We start from the raw sequence: 16,850 nt of genomic DNA, 5'->3' as shown, positions 1-16,850 counted from the left end.
TTAACTCATTGTTTTTATATTGCTGTAGACAGAACATAATTTTGTAAATGGTTCTGTGTATCCTTCATTTTTCGTCATTTTATTGGAACAGAGGGTCTGTGGACTTCATCTTACTCACAAGTTTTCTGTTGAACACCTAAGTGCACATTAAGTACATTTAATCAAATCCCCTTCCAAAGAGAAACATAAAGGCCACATCAAGCAAAGTGTTCAATGAGATGTCTGAAAAAGCCCATAAAAAATATGAATGTCAAATACTGTATAAATTATATACAGTAACTGAAAAAAGAAAGCACCAAGAAACGGTTTAAAAAATATAAATTTGATCTGATAATAAAACTGGGAAAATTTCCACACACACAAACAAGTTTTAATAGAAAATCCTTTTTTTTTTTCAAATTCACCCTTTCCCCTTAAAAATCGAATTCTCTCTTCCCCCCCCCCCCCCACCCCTTCATGTTGGGAATCACCGGTTTAGACCCTTGCCTGTTACAACAATTTTCGTTTCCACATTTTCGTTTTTGTGTCACTCTAAGACGGAGGTCTTCAACCTTTTTCCAGTCGCAAGCACTGCCTGTACCCATCATCAAAAGAAGGGCACCTTTATGTAATTTTAACATACGAATGCATGAAATGATGATGATTCTAATCTTTCAATGTGATTCCTCCAATGTGTTTAATTGGAACGTTGATCAAGTGCTCGCAAGCATGAAATCGGACACAAGGATCAAACACTCTAGGTACTTCAGGGAGCAATGGGTTGGAGATGTCTGCTCTAAGACATCTATAACTTGGACTTTGGTTCAAGTTTTGAGCTTACTTTTTGAAAGAAAAAAAAAATGTCCCCTTACATATATATGGATACTAAACTGTTAAAATTATAAATAAATGCAATAAAAAACATTTAAGACAGGGCAAATAACCACAGTAACAAGCTACTGCATTTCAGCACTTCTGTGAGTGCTGTTATCAAAGGCAAAAACAAGAATAATGTGATCACAAATGGAGAGCAACAAAAAAGGCATATACTCTGAAAAATACATATTTTTTCGTGTATTTGCCTTTTTCATTGTTCTTCATTTGTGATTATATTAGGCAAAGCATTATTTCTTCCAAGAGTAATGCGTCTATAACCACAAACTTCTATTGTTATGTCATATGTATTTAGCTATTCTCTTCAATCATCGGATTGGTCTGTCTGGATTTGGCTATGTAATTGTCTAATTTGCAGTTTTTGTAGACGTTTCTTTCAAATAAAATTAGCTGTAAAAATTTGAGTTTAGTTAGAGTTGATTTTGTATCATTTACTTTTATTTCAATTTTTATATCGCTTTCCCTTTGAGTCAAAACCGCTTTCAGATTTCTGTGAAGATATGTATATAAAGTTTTCAAGGGGTTTTAGTGAATAAATAATATGAAATCAATGCCAACAGTTCCATTTCATTTTCTCAGGAACATCTACACCAACTAGAAAGTAAAAAATTATATAGCCAAATATATATCAAGATAGACCATTCAGATCAAGACCACAGCAAAATATGACATAACATAAGACCTTCCACCCATTAATATTGGGGGTTAACAGACACATTATTCTTGTTTTTACCTTTGCTAACAGCACCCAGGAGTGTCCAAACCCATCAGGTTCTTGGATTTTACTGTGATTATTTGCCTTAAACATTCTTTCTAGTTTTTAATTTCATTCATTTAGATTCATATGCACATTACAAAATTTTTCTTCAATTATTAAAATCATAATAATCAACTAAAAGTATAATTTATCATTATATTTGTTCCCAGGATCTTGACAGTGTTGTCATGGGTGACATATCTCCTCATCGGGATTCAAGTACATCTTCAGAATCTCCATCTACATTCCAAAAATCTCATTTAGAAGACACTATGGAAAGGTAAGTGCAATTTAGATGTGCTAGGTGAGGTGTGAAAAATCTCTCTATATATATATATTTATTTATTTATTTAATATTCTGTGTGTGTGTTCTCTATAAAAAACTACAATTTTAGACTAGTCTTCATCAAATTTAGCATATGTATTGAATGGGAATACTTTAAAAGTTTGTCAGAGCTGTAGGTAAATGCCTGAAATGTGCAAAAAAAAAGTCTAGTAGCAATGGCTCCATACGCTTCAGCAATCACTTCTGGATTGTTAACCACAGTGTTTCCCGAACAATGCCTTTCAGACATGTTTACTTCTTTACAATGGTTTGTCACTTCTTCAATTCTCTCACTATAGACCACTGTTTCCCAAAGTGGGCAATATCGCCCCCTGATGGGCGATGGAATGGTCCAGGGGGGGAGGAGGGAAGCTACGGGTATAACATAGGATCCTATGGATTTGCTTGAGTCAGGGGGCGATGAGGGGAAAAAAATTTCTAAAGAAGGGGGTGATGGAACAAAAAGTTTGGGAAACTATGCTATAGAGGGAAAAACCCGGGCAGCGCTGGGTATTATAGCTAGTTATCTATGTTTTTCTTAATTGAAGTTGTCCTTTCTAATTTTTTTTTCGGTCGGTGAAAAAAACCACTAAATATATAATTGAAACAGTTTGCTGTGTAATCAGCATGGCTGCAGTACTTACTCCCTAACAAGCACAATTCTGACATCATAAATATGTTAGAGGTCACACATATATCAAGCACGTACTGATTCATTAGAAATTCTGCAGAGAAATATGTATGAGGTGTATGTATGTTAAATAGTAATAGTACTTACTCTCTCCATTTTCAGTTCCACTATCAATTGCCCACCATCATTTAACAATTATCTCTACTGTAGTCCCACATAAATAAATCCTGGGACAAAGGAGATATATGACTTGTCATGGTGCCCCGCAACCACTATCAGTGGCAATGTGACTTGATGAAACTGGTTAAATTATATGCTACTTTTCAAAACAACCACCTTTTTTCCTCTGTTCACCAATCTCCCTACCTCTAATCAGCAGTCATTTCTGCAGACAGCCGCATTATCAGGTGATGCTGTGTCCACCATGGAGTTTTTACAGCAGTATTTATCAATATGTATTAAACTTCTAATACAAAGGAAAATGCTTCATTTTAAACTTATTTTTTTCTTTTAATCAAGCTATGTTATTTTAAGCACAAGATGAAATCACATTCTATTGTTATATTATAAGCTACAGATTTTTTTCCTTGGTTATTTTTTTATTAGTTTGTACACAGACTGAGATTACAGAAATTAAGACTAGTTTTTGTAAAATTTTTTTTTCTTTTCGTAGATTTTTTGCTAGTCAGGAAAAGCTTCCTTTTTCAAACAGTTCAGAAGAATCAAAAAGTGATGGGAAGCTCTCAAACTCAGATGAATCTGGAGGTCAGTGTTCTGATTTTCATATATTCCTTACATGTGCCTGTCAGTGTGTATAAACATGTCTTTGGCCCCTTGCATAACATTAAGGTTAATAATGAACCAAAATAATTTACTAGGCTGCCTAGTGAATGGAATTAAATTATAAAGTGTGTAAAAAAAAAATAATGCTAGAGAAGATAAAGGTAATTTAAATTTCTCATTTTCTTTTTCTCTAATTTTTTAAGCATCGTGGCACATTCATATATATGTCAGTCCGACCACAGTGGTGATCGGTCGAAGGTGGTCTTCTGCGGTTCTTAATTTTGAGGTGCAAATGCAAGCCGACCTTTTCAGGTCTCACCAAAGAGAGCAACAGACCCACAACGGTACAATTATTTAATCATTACACTTCACTCATGGTTAAAAAATTGATGGCAGCATTACACATAACAAGCATTACACTATAACAAACTTCACACATTAGGTTCACAACATGTACCCATTCATTAGAAGTTCCGCAGAGGAATATGGATGAGATGCATGTGCGGTTTAGCAATAGTAGTGGCAAGTTGTGGATAAAGTCTTGGAAAAAACATCTATATTGACAATAAAACAAAGTTAACCAATTTAAATCACCTTTATTTAAAAAAACAGAAAATAAGTATAAAGGGCAATAAAAAGTATACGTAAAAAAGTAATTAGCATTGCCTGACTGACTTGGTGGGCCCTGGGCGAGAGAGGTATTTGGGGGATCCTTGAATGTGGTTCAAGAGGTTTGGTACATTCGCAGATAAAGTACATGTTTGTAAACATATAAAATAAAGGATATGTGTACTATTTTAAAGGAAAAATGTGATGTAAAATCATCCATGAAATATCATGCAATAAATGTTATTTTCGTTCTCTCATTTGAGTAAAATCATTGATAATGTCATCAAAACCTAATTTTTGAGTTATCTCAGTTTCAATGCACAATAAATCTAAAGATGACTATTTTTTTCTTGTGAAAGAATTGAGCGAACTGATGATTTTATCCTTTTTAATAAAAAGAATGACCTTTCTCTGGAACAGTTTGATATTGGTGATGTTGTCAATGACGATTCAATGCTATTCCAACATTTGGAAACATCTTTTCTAAACCTCTAGTTCTATTTAATGTGTGTGGTATTGTATCGACAGCCTGAACCAAGGATGAAAATTGTCGCAGCTCATCTGAAAAAATGCTTGCAAGATCAGATGTATGAAGTTTTTCATTGCAAATGTGCATAATCTTCATGAAGATTTGAGGATTTTATGTTGATCAAACATGCAAACTTTCTTGTCATCATTTAATAAATCATTTTATGGTCAAAAAGATGTGAAACTAAGGAATCATCTGGGACACATTGAAACACATTTTTGTCAATGAGTTAATATTACAATAGGTGCATTGTATATGTCGTATAAACTCCATTACTGATTGGTAGGTATTAAAATTGATATTTAATTGCTATAAATCAGCAGTTTGGAAGTAATATGATGTGATTTAGGGAAAATTCTTTGATTTTCCAAAATTCTACTGAATAAAATACATACTATTATTTTTATTTGGGAACAGGGCCCCTTTAAAACATGGGGTTCTGGTCATTAGTCACCCTGTATATAAATCAAAACTATGAGCTCCCGAAATTCTACAAATGTCTCCTGAATGTATGGTGAATTATTTTTCTTCACCACTCAAATTTGTGTCTTTCATTCTAATTTCGATTTCATTTGCCATGTTTACAATAGTATTTCTGTTGTCTCCTCATTATAGGAATGGCTTCAGAAAGAAATTTCAGAAGCAAATTCTACGTTTTTGCTTCATCATCATTGTTACAATTTATTACAAATATTATAAACTATTAGTGTTCATCTTCACTAGTTCTGAAACATCTTTCCAAAACCTACCCACCTCTCCAACCAGCACCAAACAGTTTACATGTTTTACAATACTTCCTGTGTATTACAATTTTATAATTTTTCATTCATTATATAGGTACTGTAAAAAAACAGAAATGAATATTTATCTAAGGCCATGAAAGTTTTTGATGTATCTGACCTTCATATAAATTTGTTTGACTACATCTGTATAATAATCAGCAAATGTGCATAAAGTTTAGATTTGTTAGATCAAGTGAGATTGATTTTTTTTTTAATTAGTATGGGTGGGGAAAATGTATGATTGTGCATCTGTTTAGCTGAATTTAAACAAAGGGTTCATAACCTTTTATTTTCCATGGACCCTTTGTACTAATAAGACAAAGGTCATGGACTTTCTTTTTTCAATAAGACAAAGGCCCATAGGCAGAGACAATTGAAATGCTGGGAGGGAAATTATGATGGAGATGATATCAATTCATATACATGAATATACAGGGTGATTATAATTAAAGTTCCTGTACTCTGAATGGTTTTCTCAAAAACTACTCGTCCGAACACAGCCAAATTTTCATGACACCTTAATGAGACCATAGGAGATAGATTTATGCAATAAAAAACATAGTCCAATTTTTTATCGTCACGTTAAAAAGTGGCTCTTTTTCTGTTGCATTTTATTTCCTTCCATGATCCATATAGCGTATATACAGAGTTTCAATGGAATACGTCCTCCTGAATGGGCGCTATATAGGTCTGGATAATGTCAGTATGCTGATGGGCGCTACATTGGTCTGCGCATTGTCAGTATACTGATGGGCATTACATTGGTCTGAGCAGTGTCAGTATACTGAAACTATTCACACCTCTGTTGTCTATTTTGGTGGGAATAGCCATTTAAAATAAAAAAATGTGATAAAAAAGCACCACTTTTTCACCTAGTGGTCAAAAATTTAACTTTTTTATTGCATAAATATCTCTCCCATGGTCTCATTAAGGTATCCTGAAAATTTGGCTGTGTTCGGATGAGTAGTTTTGAAAAAAGACTATTCAGATCATGGAAATTCCCCCTCCTCCCTGTATCTCCACCCATGCAAAAGCCATGAACTTTGAACCCCTATTTGTCAATGGGATGAAAGCCATGGACCCCTTTGCAAATTGCTTGTTCAGCGTATGTAAAAACAATAACTTAATTGCTTTCTCATCCAAGATCACAAATTCTTGATACCTCTCCAAGGACCCCTGGGGGGTCTGTGAGTCCCTGATTAAAAATCACTGATTTAACCAGTTTAAACATGAATAAAAATGGCTTATAATACAGCACAATCAAACTTGGCTATGTTAAAATCTAACAAATTTAATAACACCTAATATTTGAAAATAGTAATGTTTAACATGAGATTCTATCATGAACTACTGCTGCTAAATGATACATGCACCTTTTATACATTCCTCTGAGGAATTGCTGAAGAAATAGTGTATGCCAAGAAATGTCCATGCATCCGTGATACATATTCATGATGTCTGAAGTGTGTTACATGTTTGATGTTCTGCCATCTACCTTTTGAATTAAAGGTCAGAGCCCCAGAAATCTAAATTTTCACATTTTGCAATTATTGTGTAGTGTATGTAAGAAGAAATATTCTATCTGCTTTTATAATAGCTTAGTAAGAGCGCACTTATCTGGCATATGAGAAACCAGGGTTGGAGTCCACATGTGAAGGCAGAAAAAAAATTTCTTTCCAAAAATCAGCATCTCTCCATACAGCCAGTTTTCCTGTATATGTAGTGTGTAGTGGATCTGCATGCCATCTTCTGTAGAAAGATTTGCATAAAAGAGACCAGCTTTTCCTCATATATATAGGTTGAACTTAGTCAGGTGACCATGAGGTACAGGAGTGCATAATTGAGACTAACTACAAAAACAATTGTCTTGTTTTACCCCTCACATACACGAGGGGAAAAAAAAGTGGCACTCAACAAGGTGCAGGATTCGAACGAAAATGTTTGTTTTTACCTTGATAGGGGGGGAACTTTGCTATCTGCTGATTGACTGTTTATCTCCTTTTTTTCTTTTCCTCTTCTGCAGAGGCATCATCACACCCTTTTACATTGCAGAACCCCTCCGGTTATTTTCTGTATCATTTTCTCTTTCACTATGTGCAGACTTCTCTTCTTCCACTCTTACGCATTTTTCTTTCCTGGTCTCCCTCTTATCTCTTTGCTCCAGTATAACTGCAACCTTATTCACCTCTTTATAACCAACCTCTAGCAACCATCACTTTACTGGGTTTGTCTTCTGGCGTTTTAGGCAAAGTCCTTATGATAGATGCAGACGTAGAGGTAAGTGGTTCCATTTTAACCCATGACTGAAACCAGGGGCAGCTGTAGCTCACTTGCTGCAAAACCTTGTGTGCTCTTCCTAAAGACGTCCCTATGGAAGGCTGAAAGGGCTTTAGCCAAGGGGACTCTGAGATAAACCTGATCTTTGATCTGTCCAAACCTGCACACTATTGGTTAACCAACAAAATATATTTGACAATACGTCCCGCTGTTAAAGAAATTTTCTTATTTTTTGGTACAGAATTATTTCAGTGTTTTTAATTATACCAGCCAGAGGTGAACCTTGCTAACGCCAAAATACCTACTCCAAGTTTCCCAAGGCGGAAATTAGGAAAGTGCGAGGGGTTTTTTGTGCTTCACTGAAACATGGACAAGTGAGAATCCAAATTCCTTCTTTGCTTTTATTTGACTGGTCCCGAAAAATTACTGGGTGGGGCTGACGAGGCTCCAGTCTGGGATGATTCTCGTCATCTTTTGATTTTTTTTCGAAGACTAAATTTACTATAGAGCATCCATGAAAAATCTGACCTGAGGGCCTGCCAAAGATCCCAGCGTAGAAGTCCCTGCTGCAAGGGGGGGGGGGGTACTGCTGAACCAAAATGCACACTTACCCCATATAATAGTCCATTCTTATTTCTGGGATTGCAGGCCTGGTCTCTGTTTTCCACTATGCACAAACTGGTTGCAACCTCATTGCTACGGCCTTCCACTATTCATGATTCATAATATCTAAGAATTATGCCCCCTCCCCCACAAGGGTAGGGTTGACAGGGCCTGAGATGATTCTTATCATTTTTTGTTTTTTCACGTTATAAATTACAATATAGAGGAGCCTGTGAAAAGTCTGACCTGCAGGAGCCTCAGCCAAAGATCCCAGTTTAGGGGCCCTGCTCAACGATATGGGAGTCATGATAAGAGTATACTGTTAAAATTTGGAAGTCCAAACTGGGTTAAAAGAATACTGATTGTTATAACACACAATTACATTCATTGCCGAACAAGTGATATTCAGGTTATTCATCCATCTACATCCTCCCTCTGAATTAGCCAACTGTTTCATATAATCACATTGATAAAGGGTTTGGGATTTTAAATGCCGTACAAGTTAATGGTTCAATTAACAGTTGTCAAATTATTCAGCTGTTGATGATAAGGAGTGTGTATAATTGTCTCTCTTCTGAGTGAAAATAGAATCTGCTTGTTTTTCTTAAAAATATATTTCAGTTGAGCCTAAGAAATTAAATGAAAAATAATTAAAATAAAGATTAATAAGTAAAAATCTTGGCATGATTCAATGATATACATACCTGAGCTAAAATTTTGAGTTTTTTTCAAATGTATCCATAACGGGCTCTTGATCTTATGTTCTGCGGACCTTTTGTGCCAATGAGACGAAGGCCAGGGACCCCGCTCCGTCAGTAAGGTGCAGGTCATGGATCCTTTCACGGAATAGTATTTCAGTACATAACAATATAAAAACAGGTTAAAAACTAATGATCTATAAAAAGGGTGGAAAAGCTCAGATAAATTAGTTGGTAGTGCTTCAACTCTTTAAGAAGCTCAGCAAAAATCACTAAGCCCCCTTGAAAATATGTCTTTTCAATGAAATAGGCTTTCTTCTGATTTTCAGAAAATGCAAACTAAGCCCTGGATTACACTATAAAAGTTTAATAAAATTTCTTTTATAAGAAAAAAAATATCTTTTATCATGTAATCCCAGCTTAAGGGAGATAGACAAAAGTGTTCTATTGAAAAATTATTTTCATAAAATATCTGGGTTTGTCAATGCTGAAATAAGAGGCTTTTAAGGAGGTGAGATATTTTGTCAGTGCCTCTTAAAGGGTTGACCAATGCTAATTTTGATGTGTGTAATGTAATTGACAATTTACTTGAGTCTGTTTTGAGTAGGGAAATAGATTTTACTCTTTAAAACATACAACATTATAGTATAGTAATTCAAAGACATTTTTATTGGAAGTATAAAATTCAAGGACTCATAAACTTTTATTAGAAATTTTGCAGTTTTTGTGTAATATGTGCCTTAGATGCCTCTCTGCATCCATATGATACACATGCATTAAAATCTTAAACCTCAGACTCTAATCAAGGTTTAAGGTGAACTTTCCTACATATTCAAGGATTTTGGGAGAGTCAGTTTGCCAGTAGTAACAACTTTATACCCAGATCTTTAAAGGTAGTTTTGTCTGAGGCGACTATACAACCAAGCGGACTCCTTTCATCATCCTCCGTCTTGGAGCAGCAAAACTAATTTTTGTTAAAATTTATCTAATTGTGTTTTAAAAAAACAAGATAGGGAACAGTGATTAGCTGTAGCAATAATACTGATGTCACACTTTACTTAAAGATGGGAGATAAGTCAGCTTGGGGTGTGAAGGATCCATATATATATAGTTCTGTAAAACAGACACTCTCTTTTCTCTCTTATATATGTCACTGCCAAAGCCTAAAATCAGCAATTTGAGAATTAGCTAATTTTTTTATAAATTGATCTGCCAATGTCTGAATTTTGGGCATTTGCCAGCCATTTTGTGAACTGGATGGAGATCCCTGGCCACAAAGTCCAAAAATAGAATGCATGATTTGGAGTCATTGCCATTTGGTATATTTTTTCTTCATTACTATGTCCATGTTAGCAACCCATCATAATGCAGTCATGATGCAGTGATCTTTTCTCCCCTTCAAAAATTTGACAGAAAAAATTATGTTTATATTATATATAAATAGTTTTTTCTCATAAATTTTCTTTTTTTTTTTTCTCTTGTCACATGTAACTAATTAAATTCTGCTACTATATATAGCCATTCCATCAGTGATGGGGGAAAAAAAGTGTATTTGGGGCCTTGCAGACCGTCTTACATCAGCAGTACATCGAAAATTGGCTAGGGATCTCCAGCCACATTGTCAATTGCCTGGCCAAAGCCCGAGTCATTTCTGCAAATTAAACTTTGGCAAACGAATTGGCTGCACTTCAAGCTTCGGCAGTATCATATGTATAAACAAACATCGCCAGTTAATCCCCCATACATTGTAAAAACTAATTCAAAATGACAGACTTTAATTGATCTGACTGCATTAGGATTTTTGACATGTGTTAATGAAAAGAACTTAGGATAAATGAATATGATTCAGGGTAAAGGAAGTTTATGAATTGGGTACTGACATTTATCAATATTATTAACATGCTACCATTATATGGAAACATAAATTTAGATTATATAAAGGTAGGCTTAGGCTAAGTTCTTTTTTCTGATAGGGTGATAAATTGCATTAATGGTGGACTCAGAATCATTATAAATAGACTTTGAAATGAACACAAAAAGAAATCAATAACAGGAAATAATTAGTTTCTTTAAATGTTGCTTATATTGGCCTTTTTGGCAGGCTGTGTTGTATTTTAATTATGGTGGTGAATTCAGAAAGTTGTCATTTATGCAAAGAAAATTGGAAATCTATTATTTTTTTTAATTGAATTTAGAATTATTGGATTTTCAATCAGCTTATCAAGGCAGCCCCATTTGAAACTTAGTGATCATAAGACATAAAACATAAAGAAAGGTATTCAAATGCAGAGTTGTAATGCTTTAATTACATAAAACGTGAATGAAACTGAAATAAATTTCATTATCTTCATTCAGATTCATTTTGCTAAATGCAATGAATATTCCTCAATCGTATATTTCTAGTGTACTAAATGAATGAAGCTGTGAGAACTTGATTTCTTGGATTTTTGGAAAAAGATGGAGAGCCGCGCACATTTTTTTCACACTATAAGTCAGTGGCTCTCAAAGTGGGTGTCACCAACTTCTGTCAGGAAAGTATCACAAAAAGTTAGTGTATTGGTGTATTGCCCATTCAGTGTTGTCAAACATTGTCTCATATGGCTCAATAGGGAATATTCTTTCTTTTGAGATGAGTGAGAAATGAACATGTGATGAATACATGTGAGTCGCGTTGAAATTTTAACAGACTTTGGAAGCGTGTAGAGTGACACAAAAATTTTAAATTATTAATCAAAGAGTTCAATGTTATATGCACTTATTTTGGAAAGCTGTGAAGCTGTTAATAACTGTGGAGAGAATTTTTGATACTAAGCCATCTAGTATTTGTGCTAGAAAATTACAGAAAAGTCAACCGTCAGCATTAAAATATGAATGATATTGAAAAAGGTTTTCTGAAATAATTTGTGAACGGACCATACTGGAGGTAATACTTGAAACATTTGCAATATTTATATTGTTGGTGGAAATATACATTCCTCGGAGGAACAGTAGGCCTTTAACCCCTTAACTGTGGCATATATTTTAGAAAAATGTATCGAAAATAATATTTTTTTCCTTGCTTATCATATAAAATACAGACATCCCTTGCTTTTCATGATTAACTGCTTTCACAAAGTAATCGAGTAAGATGAAATAGCATAAAGTGAGGTAAATTTAGCAGGGGTAAGAGATAGCAATTAGGGGGGTGTGCTTCAGTACAATAAAAAATAAATTTAACAAATTATTGACAAATATTGGGTTTATTACCAAATTTACATCATCTTTAGTGGATGAATGAATTTAATATTGTAGTGCTATCCACAAGTTAACCAGACAAACCTAATGAAATGTCTTTATTTTACTGTATGCCTCCTAAAAACACAACCTTCCATGGCGGAAACCATAGTCCAACTCGCGCTTTGTCCACTCTCAGAAGATAGTTTTTCCCTTGCCTTTCTTTATCAACTCCTAAACAAAACAAATCACACTATGTGGCATAAAGCCACAAACAGTTAGTAAAAATATCCATACTCAAAAAAAAAATAGTTATTTTATACAACACTATTTTATAAACACTAATATAGCGTATCTATAGACCCCTGGCTGAAAGAGTCCGTATTTCTGACAATCTTCAATCAGATGATGAATGTGTTAGTTCTGGTCAGTATGGGTGCACTCTCCTGGAATTCTTGGGATGATAGGCTCATAAATGTTTTTTTAAGAAATAGTCAAGGTTCATGTTGGGGGCAGCATTTTTCGTCTTATAATTGATTTATAAATACCTCCTACGAATGTTAAAGTTCTGTTCTCATTGGAATGGTTTTCTTTGCAGTTCTGACAGCTTAGTCAAAGTATAAAAATAATCAAATTTGTTTACTTTTACAACTTTGTTTACTGTACATCAAAGGGTTTCTGACTTTCATCAATCATGTTGTTTTACATTTTCAGTTTTAGTCAGCTATAAACGATATTGATAAGTGAGTCGATCGATATGTTATTAGCTTGTTCTGATGAGTGGGGCTTGAGTGTTTTTTATACACTTATTTCATCAAATCCAACAGATTTGATCATTATAACTATGCCATGAACGAGCTCATTTTCAAATTTAGCATCATTACAATCAAACTTCGGACTGAATTTTGCAGATTTGTGATGTTTTAAACCAGATTTTCAAAATTGTGTTATAGCAAAAAATGAGATCGCGTAAAACAAGGGATACTGGTATATCAACAATACAAAGGTTAAAAAAACTTGATGCAGATTTCATGGGAAGGAAAAAAAAATTTTGTCATCACACAAATAGTCGTCTAATCAAAAATATTGCATTTTTCAGTATCCTGTGAGCTGGTTTCAGGGTTAAAAACACTTCAGTTGTGCTGCAAACTATTTTAAAAAGTTTTGATTCCCGATGTTATTTACTCTACTCTTGCGTCTGAAACTATATGCAATTAGATCTTACACCTGATTATCTGTATTCTATTACACAAAAACCAGATTGTATCATTTAAAAAAATGAAATGTTATATTTTGAAATAGCCTAAGAGAAAAAAAAAGAAGTTATTTTTGCGTGATCAAATTCAAAGGGAATGTTTAGCCTATGCTATAAAGGGATTCAATCAAGCAAACATGTTAATAAAAGTATTCAGTCACTGTAAAAACATTTATTTGAAGATCATTTTTCTCAGGGGATAATACACAGAGGAGAGACTTTCCTCTATGAAAAGATGTGTTTCTATAGTATCATAATTATTTGTATTGGCTGAAATTGTGAGTGGAGTGAAGCTGAAATACAGTTTTCAGCTAAAGCTTCAGGTCAAATTTTTTTAGTCAAATTCCCTCAAATGTTCAATTTCTTTGCTTCTGGATATTGTTTTCTTTTCTAATAATTTACTATTTTTCATAATGTTGAAATTTCAAGCTCATACTGATAGTTATATGGGTTTTTTTTAATTAATTGCAAACATGACTGCAACTTGATTGGTGTTTTAATGTTTGCTTCTTCATTATGGTGTAGTCTTGATAATCTGAAGTGAACAGGAGCAAGACCATCTGATTCCCAGAAAATTAATTGAAAATGACTTTTTTAGGGGGGGGGGGGGGTAATACCTATTCCTACCTGTTTTACCTAACCCAAATGGCTTAATTCATTACACAACTGCCAATACCCATAGACTCTGGTTAAGGGAGGCTGACAGAGGATTCAGACCCTAGGGAAGACTGATATTAATTTATTTTTTTGCACTATATATTTACTACAGAGGTGTCGAGAGATCCACCAGACAATCCTGTCTGGGAATCAAGACCTCTACCAACTAAATTTTATCACATTTAAGAGACAAGTAGGACAAAATGAAAAAAATAAACCTTGTTTGGCAAGAAAACATATGTTTTGAAAAATTTTAGTACCTCGGATTATCCAGAACCTCAAAGTTTTGAAACTGAAATTATCAGAACTCTACTGTACCAGTGAACAGCACTTAACAAATTTTCTTACTGCGTCTTTCTATGAAGAAGGCATAAGGTTCTTGATCTACTATTCTGTTGGTCACTGCAGTGAAGATTGAGTTTAGTAATCCTGGAACTTGAGATGTTTGGGTCATGCTTTTTTTCAATGAGAAATAAGAAAAATACATTAAAGACTGTGTAAAAATAAATCATTATGCAGTAGAACTTCCCCTAACAGACGCTTTTTCCAATCCCTGGTTCTGTGGAATAGGGCTATAATGTATTTCACTTCCCACTAGCAGACAGTAAAATCAGGTAAACTAATTTTTTTCCAAATCTAATTTATAAACTTCTGGTCAAACACAGAGAATTCATCATATTCAGCTAAGATTATGTTTAATCCCAAGCTTGTGTTGGTAAATATGGTAAATCGTCAATTAATTGCAAAATTTGCTGTCCAGGACGGTGAGTTGGAATGCTAACGTTGGCTTTGTTGATGTCTGAAGAAAGTCAACATTGCAAGACTGATAATGTTGTCATGAATGTTTTATCTTCATAATTATTTTAACTTAATTTTTATTGAAAAATATGTGCAGTGCACGTATCATGTACGGGTAAAAATAATTAAATGACTCACAATGAGGAAAAGAAAGGTTATACATTTTTCCACATTTTATTTGAGAATCATGCATAATCCTTGGTAAAAGTGGTAAATTTGGTGAAATTGAATCAAACTTTCTTTATCAAGACAATTGGTGATTATGCATAACCACCTGTGTATCACTTTCACAGTAACACATATACATTTTAACGATAAAATGTATGGGAACCAATTACAACCAAAGCCAAACATTGTATAAATGAGGTTTCATTATACCACACCTCCCCAGCAGCAGACAAAATTTTTGGTCCCACGGGTGTCCGTTATTGAGAGGTTCTATTATATCTACCATTAAAAAAACAAATACTCTATATTAGGGGTCAACATAGATTTGTGTCATCTTTATTTCTTATGCTTTATTTTTATTTTTTTTAGGGAATGGAAGCAAACAACAAGAAAGTGTTCAATCCACATCAGGGTCTAATGAAGCTTTTCCTAACAAGAATCAGGAATCCAGCAGCACCTCATCCAAAGGAGATTTGTCTTATTTAAATAGTGACTCTGGGTACAAGAGTATTGATAAGAACATGACTCCATCAATTACTGTCAATGATACAGGCAAAGCTGATGTGTGGGACAAAAATGAAAGTGCTAGTGACACTGAAAAATTTTTACCTTGCATTGGCCTGACAGAGGAAATGCTATCTCAGCATAACAGACTAAACCATAAGCACACAAAACATAGAAAATGCAAAGGAAACGTTTATCACACAACTCATAAAGATTGTTGCAAAATCAAGCATAATGAAAGTCCACTTTCCAATGCACCTTCAAGCCTTCATAAACCCAAGAAATATGCTCGTATCCAGGAGACGACTGCAGTCACTCAGGCTGGACATCTCAGGGTCACTGCATCGCAGGAAAGACAACCTACACCAAGCCTTAATAATTCATTTTCCTATGGCACATTTGCTATTCCAGTGTCACCATTCTCAAGTGTGTCAATGCCTTCTGCCTCTGTGAATCCAGCTTTTGCTGTACCTTCTATTCCATATGTACCTCCCAGTCCTACGCCAGGCTCACCATCTACTCCTGTTTTTATACCTGGTATGTATCTTTCGCATATTTTTTTTGTAATGTTTCTATTAGAATCATATTTTTTTGTCTTAGTTGTGACAATGGTATCACAAGTTCCATTTGAAAATGCTTGATGTAGGAAGAACACAAATTGCCCGATGTTTCAAATTCGAGACTTTCTAAAATTTTGCATCCTAAAGTAGATCTAAGCCGATGTACCCAATCCTGATCCATGGACCTCTTGGGGGGAGGGGGGAATTTCCCAAGGTATTTAGGAGGTATCATTATTGATGGAATACATTGACACTAAGGAAACTGCATTGGGACCAGATATTAATATTATATATCATACACAACATCCCTGCCTTCCTTATTTCATGCACTGAGGCATGACATGTTGTGTTAGAGGCAATAGTAGCCTCCCTTGACTTCAGAGAAGGGGGGGGGGCCAGGGATGGGGTGGTAGAAAAAGTGGGACAGAACTTTTTCTTAGCCCAATATTTGGTCTTACTAAGGGAAAAGACTACTATTACCTCTACTGAAGCGCCTCACACCACAGTGCTTGAAATAAGGAAGGCAGGGTCGTGTCTCCAGTGGTGTATATGGTAGCTCACTTGCCTAGTTTGCAAAAGGACCTGGGTTCAATTATCGTCAGAGACCAGATGACTTTTCTTTCCGAGTTCAACTCGGCATGATATCCAGAAAAGGACTATTTCCTTGATGTATTGATCTGAGAAAAAATTGTTTCACTATTGCTTATTTTGCTCATTAATATTTTTATCACAATTCTATATTTCATGTGGCTATTTTTAAGCTTTTAGTATTTATTATGAACATAATATGTATGTGATGGTTTGACTAGAAATGAGACTTTGTAAGAT

General features: G+C 34.5%; 1 protein-coding gene across 17 annotated transcripts in view; it reads left to right on the top strand.

The window, feature by feature from the left end:
- Positions 1-16,850, top strand: part of per (period circadian regulator) — a 79,402-nt gene that overhangs the window by 48,025 nt on the left and 14,527 nt on the right. For all 17 annotated transcript variants that reach the window (XM_089232069.1, XM_089232079.1, XM_089232068.1 and 14 more), the window contains 3 exons: positions 1,801-1,910; positions 3,260-3,351; positions 15,328-15,999. In XM_089232069.1, the coding sequence (XP_089088195.1) occupies positions 1,801-1,910; positions 3,260-3,351; positions 15,328-15,999 (874 nt within the window). The remainder of the gene's footprint in view (positions 1-1,800; positions 1,911-3,259; positions 3,352-15,327; positions 16,000-16,850) is intronic.

The sequence above is a fragment of the Pholcus phalangioides genome, unplaced genomic scaffold, assembly GCF_987345545.1.
Source record: "Pholcus phalangioides strain wild (caught in Gottingen) unplaced genomic scaffold, Ppha-v1.0 ptg000005l_1, whole genome shotgun sequence".
In the NCBI taxonomy this organism is placed as follows: Eukaryota; Metazoa; Arthropoda; class Arachnida; order Araneae; family Pholcidae; genus Pholcus; species Pholcus phalangioides.
This window is presented reverse-complemented; position numbering and strand designations above follow the sequence as displayed.